We start from the raw sequence: 15,050 nt of genomic DNA on the forward strand, positions 1-15,050 counted from the left end.
ATTTACTTTTTTGTGTCTTCAAATACAGCTGTGAGAACTTTGCTTTGCAATCTGACAAGACAATCTCTTAGGTGATCTTTCACCATAAGCCTGCAGCTGCCGTATTTATTACACAAGAGAAAATCATCCCATAGGAACACATCCCTACTTGTAACATGGAATTCAATGACAAATATGATTTTGCGGAAGATCACTATACATTTTTCTAGCAATGCAATTCTCCTAATGAGAAGGGTTACCAGGTACTTGCAGTGTTGATGCTCAGATAGTATTTGGTAGATGCTGGTCTCCTGCTTTAACATGTTGGTGTATATGTTGGATAAAGTTTATCCTTCAATCCCAAGCATCTAACAAAATATCTTGTGTGTAATATAAGACTGGTGTCAGTAGGGTAAGATAGTATATGATTATGATTACTGATTCTCCTTCACATGGAGGCTCTATACCTGTGGAAGGCTCTATATCCATAAGCATCAGTACTGCAGAATGCACAGCTCGGACTACACCCGTGAGCACAGCTGAGTACGAATGGATTTTTAAAATTATTTTGAACTATAGCCAGTATCTGCAAAGTTTATATTTGTCGACCTTAATTGTCATTAAATTGGATGGTTTCCAAGGTCATTTCAGAGGCAGTTTGAATTAACTGCGTTACTGTGAGCTTGAAGTTGTTTAAGAGGCCAGGCGAGATTTAAAAAAAATCTTCACTGAAGGAAGTTTTGGGGTTATCATTGCTGCTGCCAGGTATTTAACTCCATATTTAGCTACTTTAAATTCCTCAGCTGCCTTGGTGGGATTTAAACTCTTGAATCTGGATGGATCCCAAAAAGCACATCCATTATGCCAGCATTTTCCAAAGAGGTCATTATGTGTCTGGGTTTAAAAAAAAAAAAAAAAAAATTCTTCACATTTTATAATTGAAGCATCTGTAAAATTTCCTGGATGAATTTTAATTTTCTCCAATTTTTTCTGCATTGGTTTTGATTCTGTCTTTCATCTGGCCTGGTAATTAAAATGTTCCCAATGGATTTCTGTTGTGAATAGGGAACTTAAAGTTTTTAATGGCGTGTTGGAAGCAGCCAATTTCTGAAGTGGAACATTGGCTTAATGCTGAATCTTTGAATTTGTGCAAATACTGCTTCTTTACAAATGTGTTATAAAAACTGTTGTTTGACATGTACCTAATATCCAAAATGCCAGCTCTCAAATGTTGGTTAGCAAAGTTCCAGCAAACTAGACTTTCAATGTGAAAGCATTCTATTTAACTTGCATTATTTAATGTTTTCAGTTTATGAATGCTGTTCCAAATATATTAACTTAAACGGATTGTGCAAAAGTAGTCGGATTAAAGACTCTTTGCAGTATGTTTTGCACTTAGTTGTGGAGTCAAGTGAGAAAGATTAGAGGCCAAAAAAACATTCTAAATTTGCATTCTTGTTCTTGAAGTGAAGGAAATATGAAAGCATATACATTTCAACTCTTTCCTCTTTTCCTCTCTCACACCCACTCCTTTTTTTCATTCCTCTCTGCATCTTGGTTCTATCCACCTCCTTCACATACATTTCACTAACTGGCTCAGCTGCTTCTTATGGGCCTATCCCACATTGGCTGTCAGTTACGCGACAGGTCGGTGGCGCGCAAAGATTTCGTTCAGGACGAAGTCCACTCCACACCACTCCATGTGCCCGTCCCGCGCTACCCACGCGCTACCAGGTCGCGTAAATGACGCGCGAATGACAGCCAAGTGGGACAGGCCCTTTACTCGCCAAGTTCGGGTTTTATGTACCATTTGCTTCTCGTCTAAAAGTTCGCATTATGAATTTCCTTACTTATCAAATTGCATCACTGGTCGTCTTTGTTCCTGCTTAACTACCTAGCTACCTCTACTTTCACCCTCCCCTCCTACTGGCCCGGTCTCAGCACTTCCCCTCTTCTTGTTGTACTGGCTAAATAGTCCCTCTCCGCATATCTTTGATTCGGGGTTTTTATTTAAAATTTACAATTGATAATTCCTCTTTCACTCCCTGCCCACAGATGTTGCTTGAACTGCTGAGTTCCTCCAGCAGATTGCCTGTTCAAACATTTTGTCTCCCTGGCTCTTCTCCACACTTTTCTGACACTTTTCTAAAACTTAAAACATGTTTGGTTACCATCTTTTAGTAAATTTTCTTTCCTTTCCTGATTTCTTATCACCATCTGCTCCATCTGCCATTGGCACATTGGCCTCATTACTCACATCAGAAGTAATGATTCTCAGTCCTGGATCAATGCCTAAGGAGAATAAGATCCTGTTCTCAACATCCTCCTTATTTAGAAATGCTCCTTGGCATTGTTTCCTTCTCCCGAAGTGGTGTCACTATCGAGTCTTCTACTTTTGCCATCTTATCATCCTCAGTTTCCAAGCCCTCATCGTCTGACAGAAACTTCAGCTACCTCTTGCACTATGGACGCTTCTGCCTACATTTTCCACTTTGCTCATCTATTCATCTTGAAAAGTCGCTTTGTAACAGTGTATATTTATAGTGTCTTGTATATAATTAAACACTCCAGGATTCTTCAGTGAGTATCATTGGCAAAATTTGACGAGCTGATGTGCAGTTAGCACATGTAACCTGAATCCCTGTCCAAAAGAGGAGTTTGGAGTAATGAAGTTGGACATGTTTTTAGCAAACTCAAGTGTGTGGCTTGAAGAATCCTCTCCAATAGCTTCCTAACTGACGTGAGGCTCACCGGCCAATAATTCCCTGGATTCACTCTACTTCCCTTCTTAAAGGAACAAAATTAGCTACTAACCAGTTCTCCGTGACCCCACCTGTTGTTAGAGCAGACACAAAAATATCAGTCAAATGTCCCACAGTCTCGTCTCTTACCCTCTTCTCAATAACCTGGGATATTTCCCATCAGCTCCTGTGGATTTATCTATGTTCACGCACTTAATTCCACAACACTATCTCCTCCTTAATCTCTAACTGTCCTTGCATATTGGTATTCCCCCTGATCTCACTGACCTCCATGTCCTTGGTGAAAACAGATGGAAAGTATAACACCTCGCCTACACCCCCAGCCTTCTTCCCTCATTTATCCTTGTGGTCCTACCTTCTCTCTGGTTATTCTCTTGTTTTAATAAACTTTGGGAATTTCTTTAAGCCGACTCACCAAAGTCATTTTGAGGCCCCTTTTAGCCCTCCATATCGCTCACTTGAGTTCTTTCCTCTTTTCTATATATTACTCAAAGGCCATGTCTGATACCAACTTCTTAAATCGTGCATGCACTTCCCTTTTTCATTTTGACCAAATTTACAACTTCTTTGGTCATTCAAGGTATCCTTACTTTGCCATCTTTATCCCTCCTTACTGAAACATGTTACTTGGGGAATGGTCCTAATCAATGCATTCCTGTAATTCCTTCACTTAAAAAGTTTAATTTTCACTAAAATTCCAATGCCATTTGTACTTGTGCTCAAGTTGCAATTCCAGGACATATTGCCATCATGGAGATTGTTGTTGTCATGTGGCACTATTTTGTGCAAAATAGCTTTGTGTGAAAGTTGTCTAGCAGTACTAAATATTACATGTCCCCCAAGCAATTATTGCAAGCTATATCTATTAGTAAAGTGTATACATTTAATGAAAGTTAAAAAAAGGTGAATGTTTGGACATTGGCCATTAATTAAATCCTCCTGTATCAATGAACAATCTTTAATGTAGATGAAATAAATGTACTACACAAACTGTTGCAGCTGGAGGTGGATTATATGTTACATCAGATTGTAACGGAAAGAATGGGGAAAGTGTTAAGTGTGTAATGAGAAGATTAGGGACACGTGCTGAGTTTGATAATGGTCCAGGAAAATGAGTGATCATTTTGGCAGGACAAGGAGTAGGGTGATGAATCTGCTGTAAATCCTGGAATCTTCGAGGCCAGCCGTGGCACATTTTTAATATCTTTGGAGAATGAGAAACCTGCATAATCACCTTGCAGAGGGGCAGTAAATACAAGGAATATGGTGGCAGAAAATATTCTCTGAAACATTAGATGTAAATGAGCTGGGGCTCTTTTGACTTTTAGACTTTTAGAGATATATTGTGGAAACAGGCCCTTCGACCCACTGAGTCCACGTCGATCAGCGATCTCCCCCTACGCTCTAGCACTGTCTTACACACTGGGGACAATTTACAATTTTTCTACCAAAGCCAAATAACCTACAAACCTGTACATCTTTGTAGTGTGGGAGGAAACCGGAGCATCCGGAGAAAACCCATGCAGTTACAGGGAGAACGTATAAACTCCGTACTGACAACACTTGGATCGGGATAGTCGCGATCGAACCCTGGTCTCTGCTTCGGTCAGGCAGCAACTCAACCACTGCGCCCCTGGGGCTGATGTCAAAGCTGCTCAAGGCTTCAAGTCAGTTAAACATCACCTTGTTTTTCTGCTTGGAGATAATGACTGAAGTTGAATCGCTATTAATCTTTTATTTGGCGAATTTGCTGAGTTGCAGGATAGATTTAATGACCATTCTTTAATGACCTGGCAATCTATCAAGATTCCTGGTGTGTCACAGCTCTTCCAAGGTCACATTATGTTGTTTCTTTTGATTGAACAATATTGTGTAAAGTTTAACGTGGGTAAGGACCCTCCTCCATTGACAGTACTCCTGGACATAAAGTTAACATCAAGGAAGTTTCAGCCAACATCAACCCAGCATTTTTACTTGCAAAACTTCATTGTTATACTCAGGGACCAGGATACTGTTTCTGCATTTAGGACTTGCAACCCTTGATGTGTCATTTTTGAGTCAAACAGCATTTCAGAAATTTGGATGAGGTATAATATGAAAGCCATATAACTATACAATGCCTCCTAGAATAAAGCGATCAATGCAACATTAAATAGTATATGAAGGTCATTTTGGGCAGTGTGTACATACATGGCTCCTATGTTTATGAATTGGAAACATTTTAGAAAACCAATTGTCGGGTTGGCAGATGTTGTTGGGTATGAGTCAGGAGTGTTTAATTGTTAACATGTACAGATAAGGGAACAATAAAATAATTTCTTGCAGCGGCATAACAGACCTGCAAACAGTACTCATAATATAATAAACAAAGAATTTTAATTCCCAGTATTCGTGCCAAAAGCCTGAATCTGTAGTGCGACTGAGACAGTTCATAGTTTGTAGTGTTGTTGAGCCTGATGGTGTTGGGAAGAAGCTGGTCTTGTATCTGGAGGTTACGGTTTTCAGACTTCAATACCACGTCACCATGGTCGGAGTGAAATTAGAGCGTGGCTGGGTTGGTGTGGGTCCTTGATGATGCTGCCTTGAGGTGCTCCCGTGCAATGGTGATTGAGGAGGAAGTGTTGTCAATTTGTACCAATTGTGGTCTGTTGATGGGGAAGTCAACGATGCAATTCCATTGGGATGCGCAGACACCCAGTTCTGAGCTTTATAACGGGTTTGGAGGGAGTGATGGTGTTGATTGCCGAGCTGTTATCAATAAACAAGAGCCAGATGTAAGTGTTCATATTGTCTAAGTGGTCCAAGTTCTTGCTAAGGTAGGAGCTGATATATGCCATTAATGAGCCTCAAAGCATTTTGTCACCACAGATGTCAATCCCACCAGTTGATAGTCATTATGGCATGTCACCTTGTTATTCTTGGGCACCAGTATTACTGATCTCAGACCTCAATAGAGGTTGAAGATGTCTGCAAAAACTCTCGCTAGATCGTTCATGCAGGAATTGAGAATGCGGCCAGGTACATCATCAGGTCCAGGCACTTTCTGCGGATTCGCCCACATGAAGATCTTCATATGTCGTCTTTGCTGACTGAGATTACCATGCTATGGGGCCCGAGAAGCCACATCAGTGTTTATCCTTTCGGAGTGTCATAGAATGCATTGAGTTCATCAGGAGTGATGCCTCACTTTCACCATGCGGTTTCCAGTTGGAGGAAGTGATGGCATGCAAGCTCCACCATGGCTGCCGAACATCTGTCTCATCCTCCAATTTCGAGCAAAAATGTATTTTTGCCTTTCTGATAGATTTACAGATGCGGTACTTGAACTTCCTGTATGAACCTGCGTTGCCAGACTTCAATGCCCAAAATCTGGTCTTTAGAAGATTGCCAACTTCGTAGTTCAACCAAGATTTCTGATTGGGGAACACTCATTGATTTGGTGGGAACACTTTACCACACACTTCCCCGCGAAGTCGGAGACAACCGTGGTGTATTTGTTGATGTCAGTGGCCGCCTCCTGGAACATCACCCAGTCTTCCAATTCTACAGTAATCGCAGTTTTTCCACTGCCTTTCCTGTCATGGTCTTCACCGCTGGAGCTTTGCTCTTCAGTCTGTGCCCAAACCAAGAAGGAGCACAGCCAAGTGGTCAGATTTCCCAAAGTGAGGCCGAGAGATGAAGTGATCTTTGGTCTATATGAAGAAATAGACCAGGAAAATGTTACTGGACTCCCGTACCAAAGGAAGATCTGTTGGAACTTGAGTAACAGATCATGAAGAAAAAAATAGTTTGTGACAAAGCTGCACAAAAAGGTGGTCACGGAGGAAAGGCTTTGGAGATATTTGTTCTCATTTTGAGCAAATGATAGCTATTTCTAAAGATGAAAACATTTGTAGGCAAATGCAGGAATGGAATACAAATACAAAATGGAAACAGAAAATTCTGGAACCCGTTGCAAATCAAACAACGCCTGCAAAAGAGAACCAGATTATTGCACTGTCAAATCTTTTATTGATGTGCAGTATTTTCCCAGCATTGTTTTCATTTAAAGATAATGATCCCGATATTGGCACTGTGTGAATGATGGAAAATGCTCCAAGAAATTATAAGAAGAGATGGCGTCCATATTTCCAGTAACAGTATCTTTCATTCTTATTCATCGGCCACCCAGACACCCAACATTGCGAGCTGCTTTAAACTCGGATTTAAATCTCCATCTTCTGAACACCAGTAATCACATCTTGTTCTCCCCACCGCCACCTATTCATGCAAAGCTACTGCTATCACTTGGATTTGATAATATGAAATAGGACAAAGAGGCAGGCCTTTGGAACCAAGAGCCTTCTGATGGCTGATCCAATTGCATCTCAACTCCATGTACCCGCTTACCCGTGCTAAACTTTTTGCCTGTTTACTTGTCAATAATCAAAATATCGCTGCCTTAAAAATTATTTTAAAAGGTAATTTTTGAGGAAGAGCTTTCTAAAGACATCCATTGAAAGATAAAATATTACCTCTCTGAGAGAATGGAGCAGCTGGGCTTGTAGACTTTGGAGTTTAGAAGGATGAGAGGTGTTCATTGAGACATATAAGATTGTTTAGGGTTTGGACACGCTAGAGGCAGGAAACATGTTCCCGATGTGGGGGGAGTCCGGAACCAGGGGCCACAGTTTAAGAATAAGGAGTAAGCCATTTAGAACTGAGACGAAGAAACACTTTTTCTCACAGTGGTGAGTCTGTGGAATTCTCTGCCTCGGAGGGCGGTGGAGGCAGGTTCTCTGGATGCTTTCAAGAGAGAGCTAGATAGGGCTCTTATAAATAGTGGAGTCAGGGGATATGGGGAGAAGGTAGGAACGGGGTACTGATTGGGGATGATCAGCCATGATCACATTGAATGGCGGTGCTGGCTTGAAGGCCGAATGGCCTACTCCTGCACCTATTGTCTATTATCTACCTAAATGAGCCACTGTTAATTCTAAAGAGTCCTTTAGTTCAAAATCCTCCTTCCTGCTATGACATCTGGGATCTTGTATCACTTTGTGACCCACCCCCACCCTCTCCCTCCTCACTCCATTCTCCTGCCTTAGGTGCCTCAGGTGTCATAACATCCGGCACCTGAACTAATCAAGAATCTACCTATCTCTACCTTAAAAATATCCACTGACTTGGCCTCCACAGCCTTCTGTAGCAAATAATTCCACAGATTCCCCACATTCTGACACAATAAATGTTTCCTCATCTCCTTCCTAAAAGAATACTAGCTTCCTTTAATTCAGAGGCTATGCCCTCTAATCCTAGACTCTCCCACTAGTGGAAACATCTTCTCCACATCCACTCTATCCAACCCTTTCACTATTCTGTATGTTTCATGAGGACCCCCCCTCATTCATGTAAACTCCAGCGAATACATGCCCAGTGCTGACAAACATTCATTATAGGCTAACCTACTAATTCCTGGGATCATTCTTATAAACCTCCTCTGGACCCTCTCCAGAGCCAGCACATCCTTCCTCTGATGGGGTGCCCACAATTGCTCACAATATTCCAAATGCGGCCTTACCATCGCCTTATAGAGCCTCAACATTACATCGCTATTTTTGTATACAAGCCCTCCTGGAATAAATGCTAGCAATGAGTTTGCTTTCTTTACAACCGATTCGACTTGCAGATTAACATTTTGGGAATCCTGCACCAGTACTTGCAAGTCCCTTTGCACCTCCGACCTCTGGATTATCAACCCATTCGGAAAATAGTCTACACCTTTATTCCTATTACCAAAATGCATGACTCCACACTTAGCTACACTATATTCCATCTGCCTCTTCGCTGCCCACTCTGCCAACCTGTCCTTCTGCAGAGTCCCTGCTTTCTCTACACTACCTGCCCCTCCACCTATTTTCGTATCAACCGCACACTTTGCCACAAAGCCTTTAATCCCCCTCATCCAAAACATTAATATACAACGTGAAGAGTAGCGGCCCCAGCACTAACCCTTGCGGAACTCCACTAGTTACTGGCAGCCAACCAGAAAAAGCCCCCTTTATTGCCACTCTTTGTCTTCTGTCATCCAGCCAACCTGCTATCCATGCTAGTATTTGCCCTTTGATACCGTGGGCTCTCCTCTTCCTAAGCAGCCTAACATGTGGCACTTTATCGAAGGCTTTCGCAAAATCTAAGTAAACAACATCTACTAATTCTCCTTTCCATCCTTCACTCTGTTCTGCTATTTACTTCAAAGAATCTCAGTAAATTTGTCGAGCAAATGGGCTTTTCAACTTTTGCTGTGTTAAAAACAAACTGCTGATGGAACTTTATGGGCCAAGCAGTATCTGAGGAAGGAAATGGACAAGAAATAGAAACCAGTCTTTTCAGAGGAAAGTTGTGTTTTTGGACACTTATGGGAGGGTGTTGGCTCTAACTGAAAGTAGTATTATTAATACTACATCAATTCAGCAACTTCTCAGCTTTGCAATTCTTAACTTGTATTCTCCAGAAACAAGGGCAAATATGCATAATATAATTGGAAGCAGCTTCTCTATCAGCAGAGTTGCTTTGTTACATTGTTTAATGACCTAGTTTACTGAATTAAAATTCTAGTTAGAAATTAATGGATTAATTGTACCTATGTAGCAACTTTTAATATGTTACATTTTTTTTACTGCCCTTTTTCTCAACCCAAAATGCCTGACGAGTATTGATATGCACACTAATTTGTTTTGTTCTTGCTTGCAGGACCCATAGAATCACCATCACAAACTTCTGTCTTGGAAAGCATCTAGTTAGTGAGGATGATTTACTCAAAGATCAGCGAGGGAGTCCTGCCTACATCAGCCCTGATGTATTGAGTGGTGAGCGCCCAATTCTGATTATTTCAGACTGTTGACAAGGGAATGGGTGAAATCATAGAGTGATACAGTGTGGAAACAGGCCAATCGGCCCAACTTGCCAACACCGCCAACATGTCCCAGTTACACTCGTCCCACCTGCCCACATTTAGTCCATATCCCTCCAAACCTGTCCATGTACCTATCTAACTGTTTCTTAAATGTTGGAATAGTTCCTGCCTCAACTACCTCCTCTGGCAGCTTGATCCATACATCCACCACCCTTTCACCACTGTGAAAAAGTTACCCCTCATTCCTATTAACTCTTTTCCCCTTCACCTTAAACCTATGGTTCTTGATTCACCTAGATCACTAAGGCTAACTGTGTTCTTGCTGAGCACATAATTGTGAGACAGGAACACTTCTAGTTTCTCTACTCTTGTGTTTGTTCTTGCATTGTCCATTTTGTTCAGCTCTTTCTGAAATCTTTCAGTGTCTTGAATGCTTAAGATCTTATGACAATAATTCCTAAATGAGGGATGGTCGTTAGTCGGAAGGATAGATTAGTCGAAAGTGGACTGTTTTCTTTGGAGTGAGTAATGGCTGAGGAGAGATTTAATAAATGTAAATAAAATTATGATTCTGAACAATGAATGGTGGGAGGCTGTTCTCTTTGGAGTCTTCGAGCAGATGAAGTCACAGGTACAAAATAAAGTGAAAGAAAGTCATGACAAAAGGAAAAAAACATTTTACATTTTTTGGAATATGGATTGCACTGCCTGCAGGTTGGCTGGAGACATGGCGGCTGCCATTTTGGCATCCAAGAGGGAATTGGATGAGTTTCTGGTGAAATAAATTAAAGAGTCAAGAGTGTTTTACTGTCATATGTCCCGGACGGGACAATGAAACTCATACTAGCTGCAGCACAGCAGAATATGTAAACATTGTACATAACGAGAAGCGAAAGAAAAAATAACAAAGATAGAGCGAATAACAAATAATAATATAGTCTTTTGCAGTTCAGAGCTCATAGCTTATTCAAGAGTTCAGTCTTTCCTTGGAACATCACAGAGGACACTATCAAGGTGTCCTATTTTAGGCCAACATAAACATTACAATTCGTCAGTATAAAAATTCTCATCCTATCACTGATGCTCACAATTTCACACTGCTTCACTTAAAAAAAAAAAACAGGGAAAAACACATCATTGTTAAGCAGGTAACGCAATTGAAAAAGAGTTCAGAGTCTTTCCTTTGAACATCACAGAATAGCCTGATGGCTGTGGGGAAGAAGCTGTTCTTGAACCTGGACGTTACAATCTTCAGGCTCCTGTACCTTCTTCCTGATGGCAGTGTGTAGCCAGGATGGTGTGGGTCCTTGATGGTTTTGGCTGCCTTTTTGAGGCAGCGACTACGATAGACCCCTTCGACAGTGGGGATGTCAAAGCCGGTGATGGACTGGGCAGTGGTCACAACTTTTTGTAGTATTTTCCGCAGAACAGAGTAATGTTCAAGAGATGGAATAGTTAAATTGCTTTAATGGAGAGATGGCACAGATACAATGTGATGAATAACCACTTCCTGTGCTGTAACCGTCCTATGCAAGTGCGATTACTTATGATTCCTTGAAATTCAGATTCTGAAATCTACCATGTCGACATCTGCAGAAAAATAAAAAGAAATTGGCCAGCAACAATCTCCAACAACAAAAAAACTCCCTCAACTTCAGTGGCACAGAACAGGGTCCCCTATATGTCCATGTCTTGTAGGACACTATTGAAGTGATAGTGGAAATGTGCTGTTTATGCCTCTCAACATGTGCTGTTTATCCCTCTCAACAGAAGTGATTTGTGGAAATGTGCTGTTTATGCTGTTATACTTCCTGATATCTGTTCTTGATTGTCAGAGCGAGAACTGTGATGGAAAATGTGCAGCATGAGCACCTTGCACATTGCTCACTGGTTGTTTTTCTCATCAGTCTTGGTTCAGTTACATGGTTGCAAAAATAGATTGATTTCCCAACCTGGTCTCTTGATTTATGATGGAAAATTTCATTGAAGTATAGAACCTACTGAATGTTGGTTATAGAAAAGATCTTGGCTGATGATCACAATAGTCTAACTGGAACCAGTTTAGTTATTTATCCTTGGAAGCTGGAATAATCCAAGTCACTTACTCAGCGGTATGCAAGCATGTGGAAATACGCTTTGATCTCTTAATCATTCCATGCATTGTTGCACATAAAGTGCAGGAAATATTCAGCAGGTTAGACAACATCTGTGGAGAGAAACTGTTACAGATTGAGTTGATGATATTTCATCAAAACCCTTAAACAAAAATCTGCACTGTTTTGATTTGGGACTTTGCTTCTTAGGATTTAACCAAAATTAACTGACACAGAGCATAAACATGTAGCTGAAGAAGGTTCCCTGGAGTTCTGACATGACAAAGCTACTAAGTGTTCTCTTCTCCCCTCTCTCTCCCTCTGCCCCCAACCCCTTGTGCATTTTGACAAAATATTGAATTAGCAAATGTTTATAACATGGTTAGAAAATAACTTTCTAACTTAATGTGCATCGTCTGGGTAGATAAATACTTTTGAAGTTAAAAACCCTGTAAACTCCCGATTCAGTCTTGATCTCTGTGCTTAATTGATATCAGCTAAGGTACAAGTTAGGATGCCATGCTTATGGGCTGGAGTGAAGGTTAGTCCTAATTATTGGATTCCATTGGCAAACACATGGACCGTCTGTAAGCTACTAAGTTTTGTTCCTCTGGTTAAAAAGAACAGGCTAATTTTTGTGGCAGTGCTGCAAAAAAATAAGGCTTATTACCGGAGGTCCACAGCCACTCCAGAGACCATAATGAAGCAAGGAATTTGCAGCTGTATAATTCTAGAAGTTGCTGTGCAGGAATAGTTAACTCGTCTCCTTTGTAAATGCTCTACATGAACTGTCTGTTCCCTGAATTTATCTTCTATTACACCTCTGGCTAGCTTCCATAGAAACTTAGAAACATAGAAATTAGCTGCAGGAGTAGGCCATTCGGCCCTTCGAGCCTGCACCGCCATTCAATATGATCATGGCAGATCATCCAACTCAGTAACCCGTACCTGCCTTCTCTGCATACCCTCTGATCCCCTTAGCCACAAGGGCCACATCTACCTCCCTCCTAAATATAGCCAATGAACTGGCCTCAACTACCTTCTGTGGCAGAGAGTTCCAGAGATTCACCACTCTCTGTGTGAAAAAAGTTCTTCTCATCTCGGTTTTAAAGGATTTCCCCTTATCCTTAAGCTGTGACCCCTTGTCCTGGACTTCCCCAGCATCAGGAACAATCTTCCTGCATCTAGCCTGTCCAATCCCGTAAGAATTTTGTAAGTTTCTATAAGATCCCCTCTCAATCTCCTAAATTCTAAGATATAAACCAAGTATATCCAGTCTTTCTTCATAAGACAGTCCTGACATCCCAGGAATCAGTCTGGTGAACCTTCTCTGCACTCCCTCTATGGCAATAATGTCCTTCCTCAGATTTGGAGACCAAAACTGTACGCAATACTCCAGGTGTGGTCTCACCAAGACCCTGTACAACTACAGTAGAACCTCCCTGCTCCTATACTCAAATCCTTTTGCAATGAAAGCTAACATACCATTCACTTTCTTTACTGCCTGCTGCACCTGCATGCCTACCTTCAATGACTGGTGTACCATGACACCCAGGTCTCGCTGCATCTCCCCCTTTCCCAATCTGCCACCATTTAGATAATAGTCTGCTTTCCTGTTTTTGCCACCAAAATGGATAACCTCACATTTATCCACATTATACTGCATCTGCCAAACATTTGCCCACTCACCCAGCCTATCCAAGTCACCTTGCAGTCTCCTAGCATCCTCCTCACAGCTAACACTGCCCCCCCAGCTTAGTGTCATCCGCAAACTTGGAGATATTGCCTTCAATTCCCTCCCTGTGGAAAAGGAATGTTATTCCAAAGGTGTCAAAGGTCTTTTATTGTCACGTGTACCAGTTAAGGTACAATGATATTCAACATTTTCAAGGAAAGATGCAAAATGCTGACTTAACTCAGTGGGTCGAGCAGTATCCCTGGAGAACATGGATAGGTGATGTTTCGGGTCCCATTCTCCAGGGATGCTGCCTGGCTCACTGAGTTCCTCCAGCATTTTGTCTTTCCTTTGTAAACTAGCATCTGCAGTGTTCTGTTGGTTCTGTTATTTCCAACTTTGATTTATCTCCTAGATATGGGCTAATCTTTGGGATACAAGCATTCTCCAGCTTCCACTGGGTTCACTTGTTATTTCTCTCCACCATGAATGCAATATGTGGAGGTATCAATTGTGTTTGTTCTCTTGAAAGGCTACTTTGAACTGAAACTAACATTAATACCAGATGAGGGATAATCTTCACCCATAGTGCGGTGTGTTGCCCTTCCTTCTATTCAGTGAAATTTGAAGTTGTGAAATACATATTCACACGACAAAAAAAAGTTACCCTGTTTTGATGTTCCTGTTTTATTTCTCTTTAACTTCAGAAATGAGTTGTGATTCACGTGCTATCTCATGCTGATGATTGGGGCCATATAAACCACAAAACCATCAGCTCTCCCATCATTTTTGGAATTAATTTGCATCATAAATAGCATTGGTAAATTGCAGTAATTTATTCCTGCCCTGGTTTTTCAAGGATAAATTTTCCTGTTAAAGCGAAACTTGACCTCTCAAGTTGTTCCAGTTCAATATTAAGCTGATATTGCCTTTCCACTGTATGTGCAGATTGCTTCAAGACATCCAAGTTTCTTTGCCTTCCGGCACTTTTCTCTCCTTTTTCGCCATCTTTAGTGAAAGCTCATGAAGATAATTAAGTGACCTCTGGCCCCAATATTTATTTCCCTCCTTTAATTTGAATTACGTCATGGCTCATCAATGTTATAACTTATTTATTAATCCAGCTGAATATTTTTCCTTCTCCTGCCGATCGCCTAACCTCACTTTTCCAACTTGCCCAAGAACCAATATCCATTTTCCCCTCCCATGTTTTTTCCAGCCCAATTTTCAACGTCTTGATTCAAACTTCCCACATCAAGAAGTGAAGCTTTGAAGCATGTGGATCTTGAAGCTGATTATGGCTCATGGATTTTCACTTCCAGAGTACTATGAATTGCTCCGACCATTGTGGGCTCCACCTTTCCTTTATCATCTTCCCTGGCTTTGATTTGTTCTTTTCATGCCTTTCATTAATTTGTTCTTTGTACCTTTACACACTTCTAGTTTCCCTCTCCCTTGACCCTCAGTCTGAAGAAGGGTCTCGACCCGAAAGATCACCTATTCCTTTTCTCTAGAGATGCTGTCTGACCCGCTGAGTTACTCCAGCATTTAATGATTATCCTTTTAAGAAGGCATTTAATCAAGTTCCCTATGGTAGGCTTTCCCAGAAGATTATGGTAAATGTGATCCATGGTCATGGCTTGGAT

General features: G+C 41.2%; 1 protein-coding gene across 3 annotated transcripts in view; it reads left to right on the top strand.

The window, feature by feature from the left end:
• Positions 1-15,050, top strand: part of stk40 (serine/threonine kinase 40) — an 84,025-nt gene that overhangs the window by 41,139 nt on the left and 27,836 nt on the right. For all 3 annotated transcript variants that reach the window (XM_055656077.1, XM_055656078.1, XM_055656079.1), the window contains exon 7: positions 9,474-9,589. In XM_055656077.1, coding sequence (XP_055512052.1) covers positions 9,474-9,589 — 116 coding nt within the window. The remainder of the gene's footprint in view (positions 1-9,473; positions 9,590-15,050) is intronic.

Source organism: Leucoraja erinacea, chromosome 26, assembly GCF_028641065.1.
Source record: "Leucoraja erinacea ecotype New England chromosome 26, Leri_hhj_1, whole genome shotgun sequence".
In the NCBI taxonomy this organism is placed as follows: domain Eukaryota; kingdom Metazoa; phylum Chordata; class Chondrichthyes; order Rajiformes; family Rajidae; genus Leucoraja; species Leucoraja erinaceus.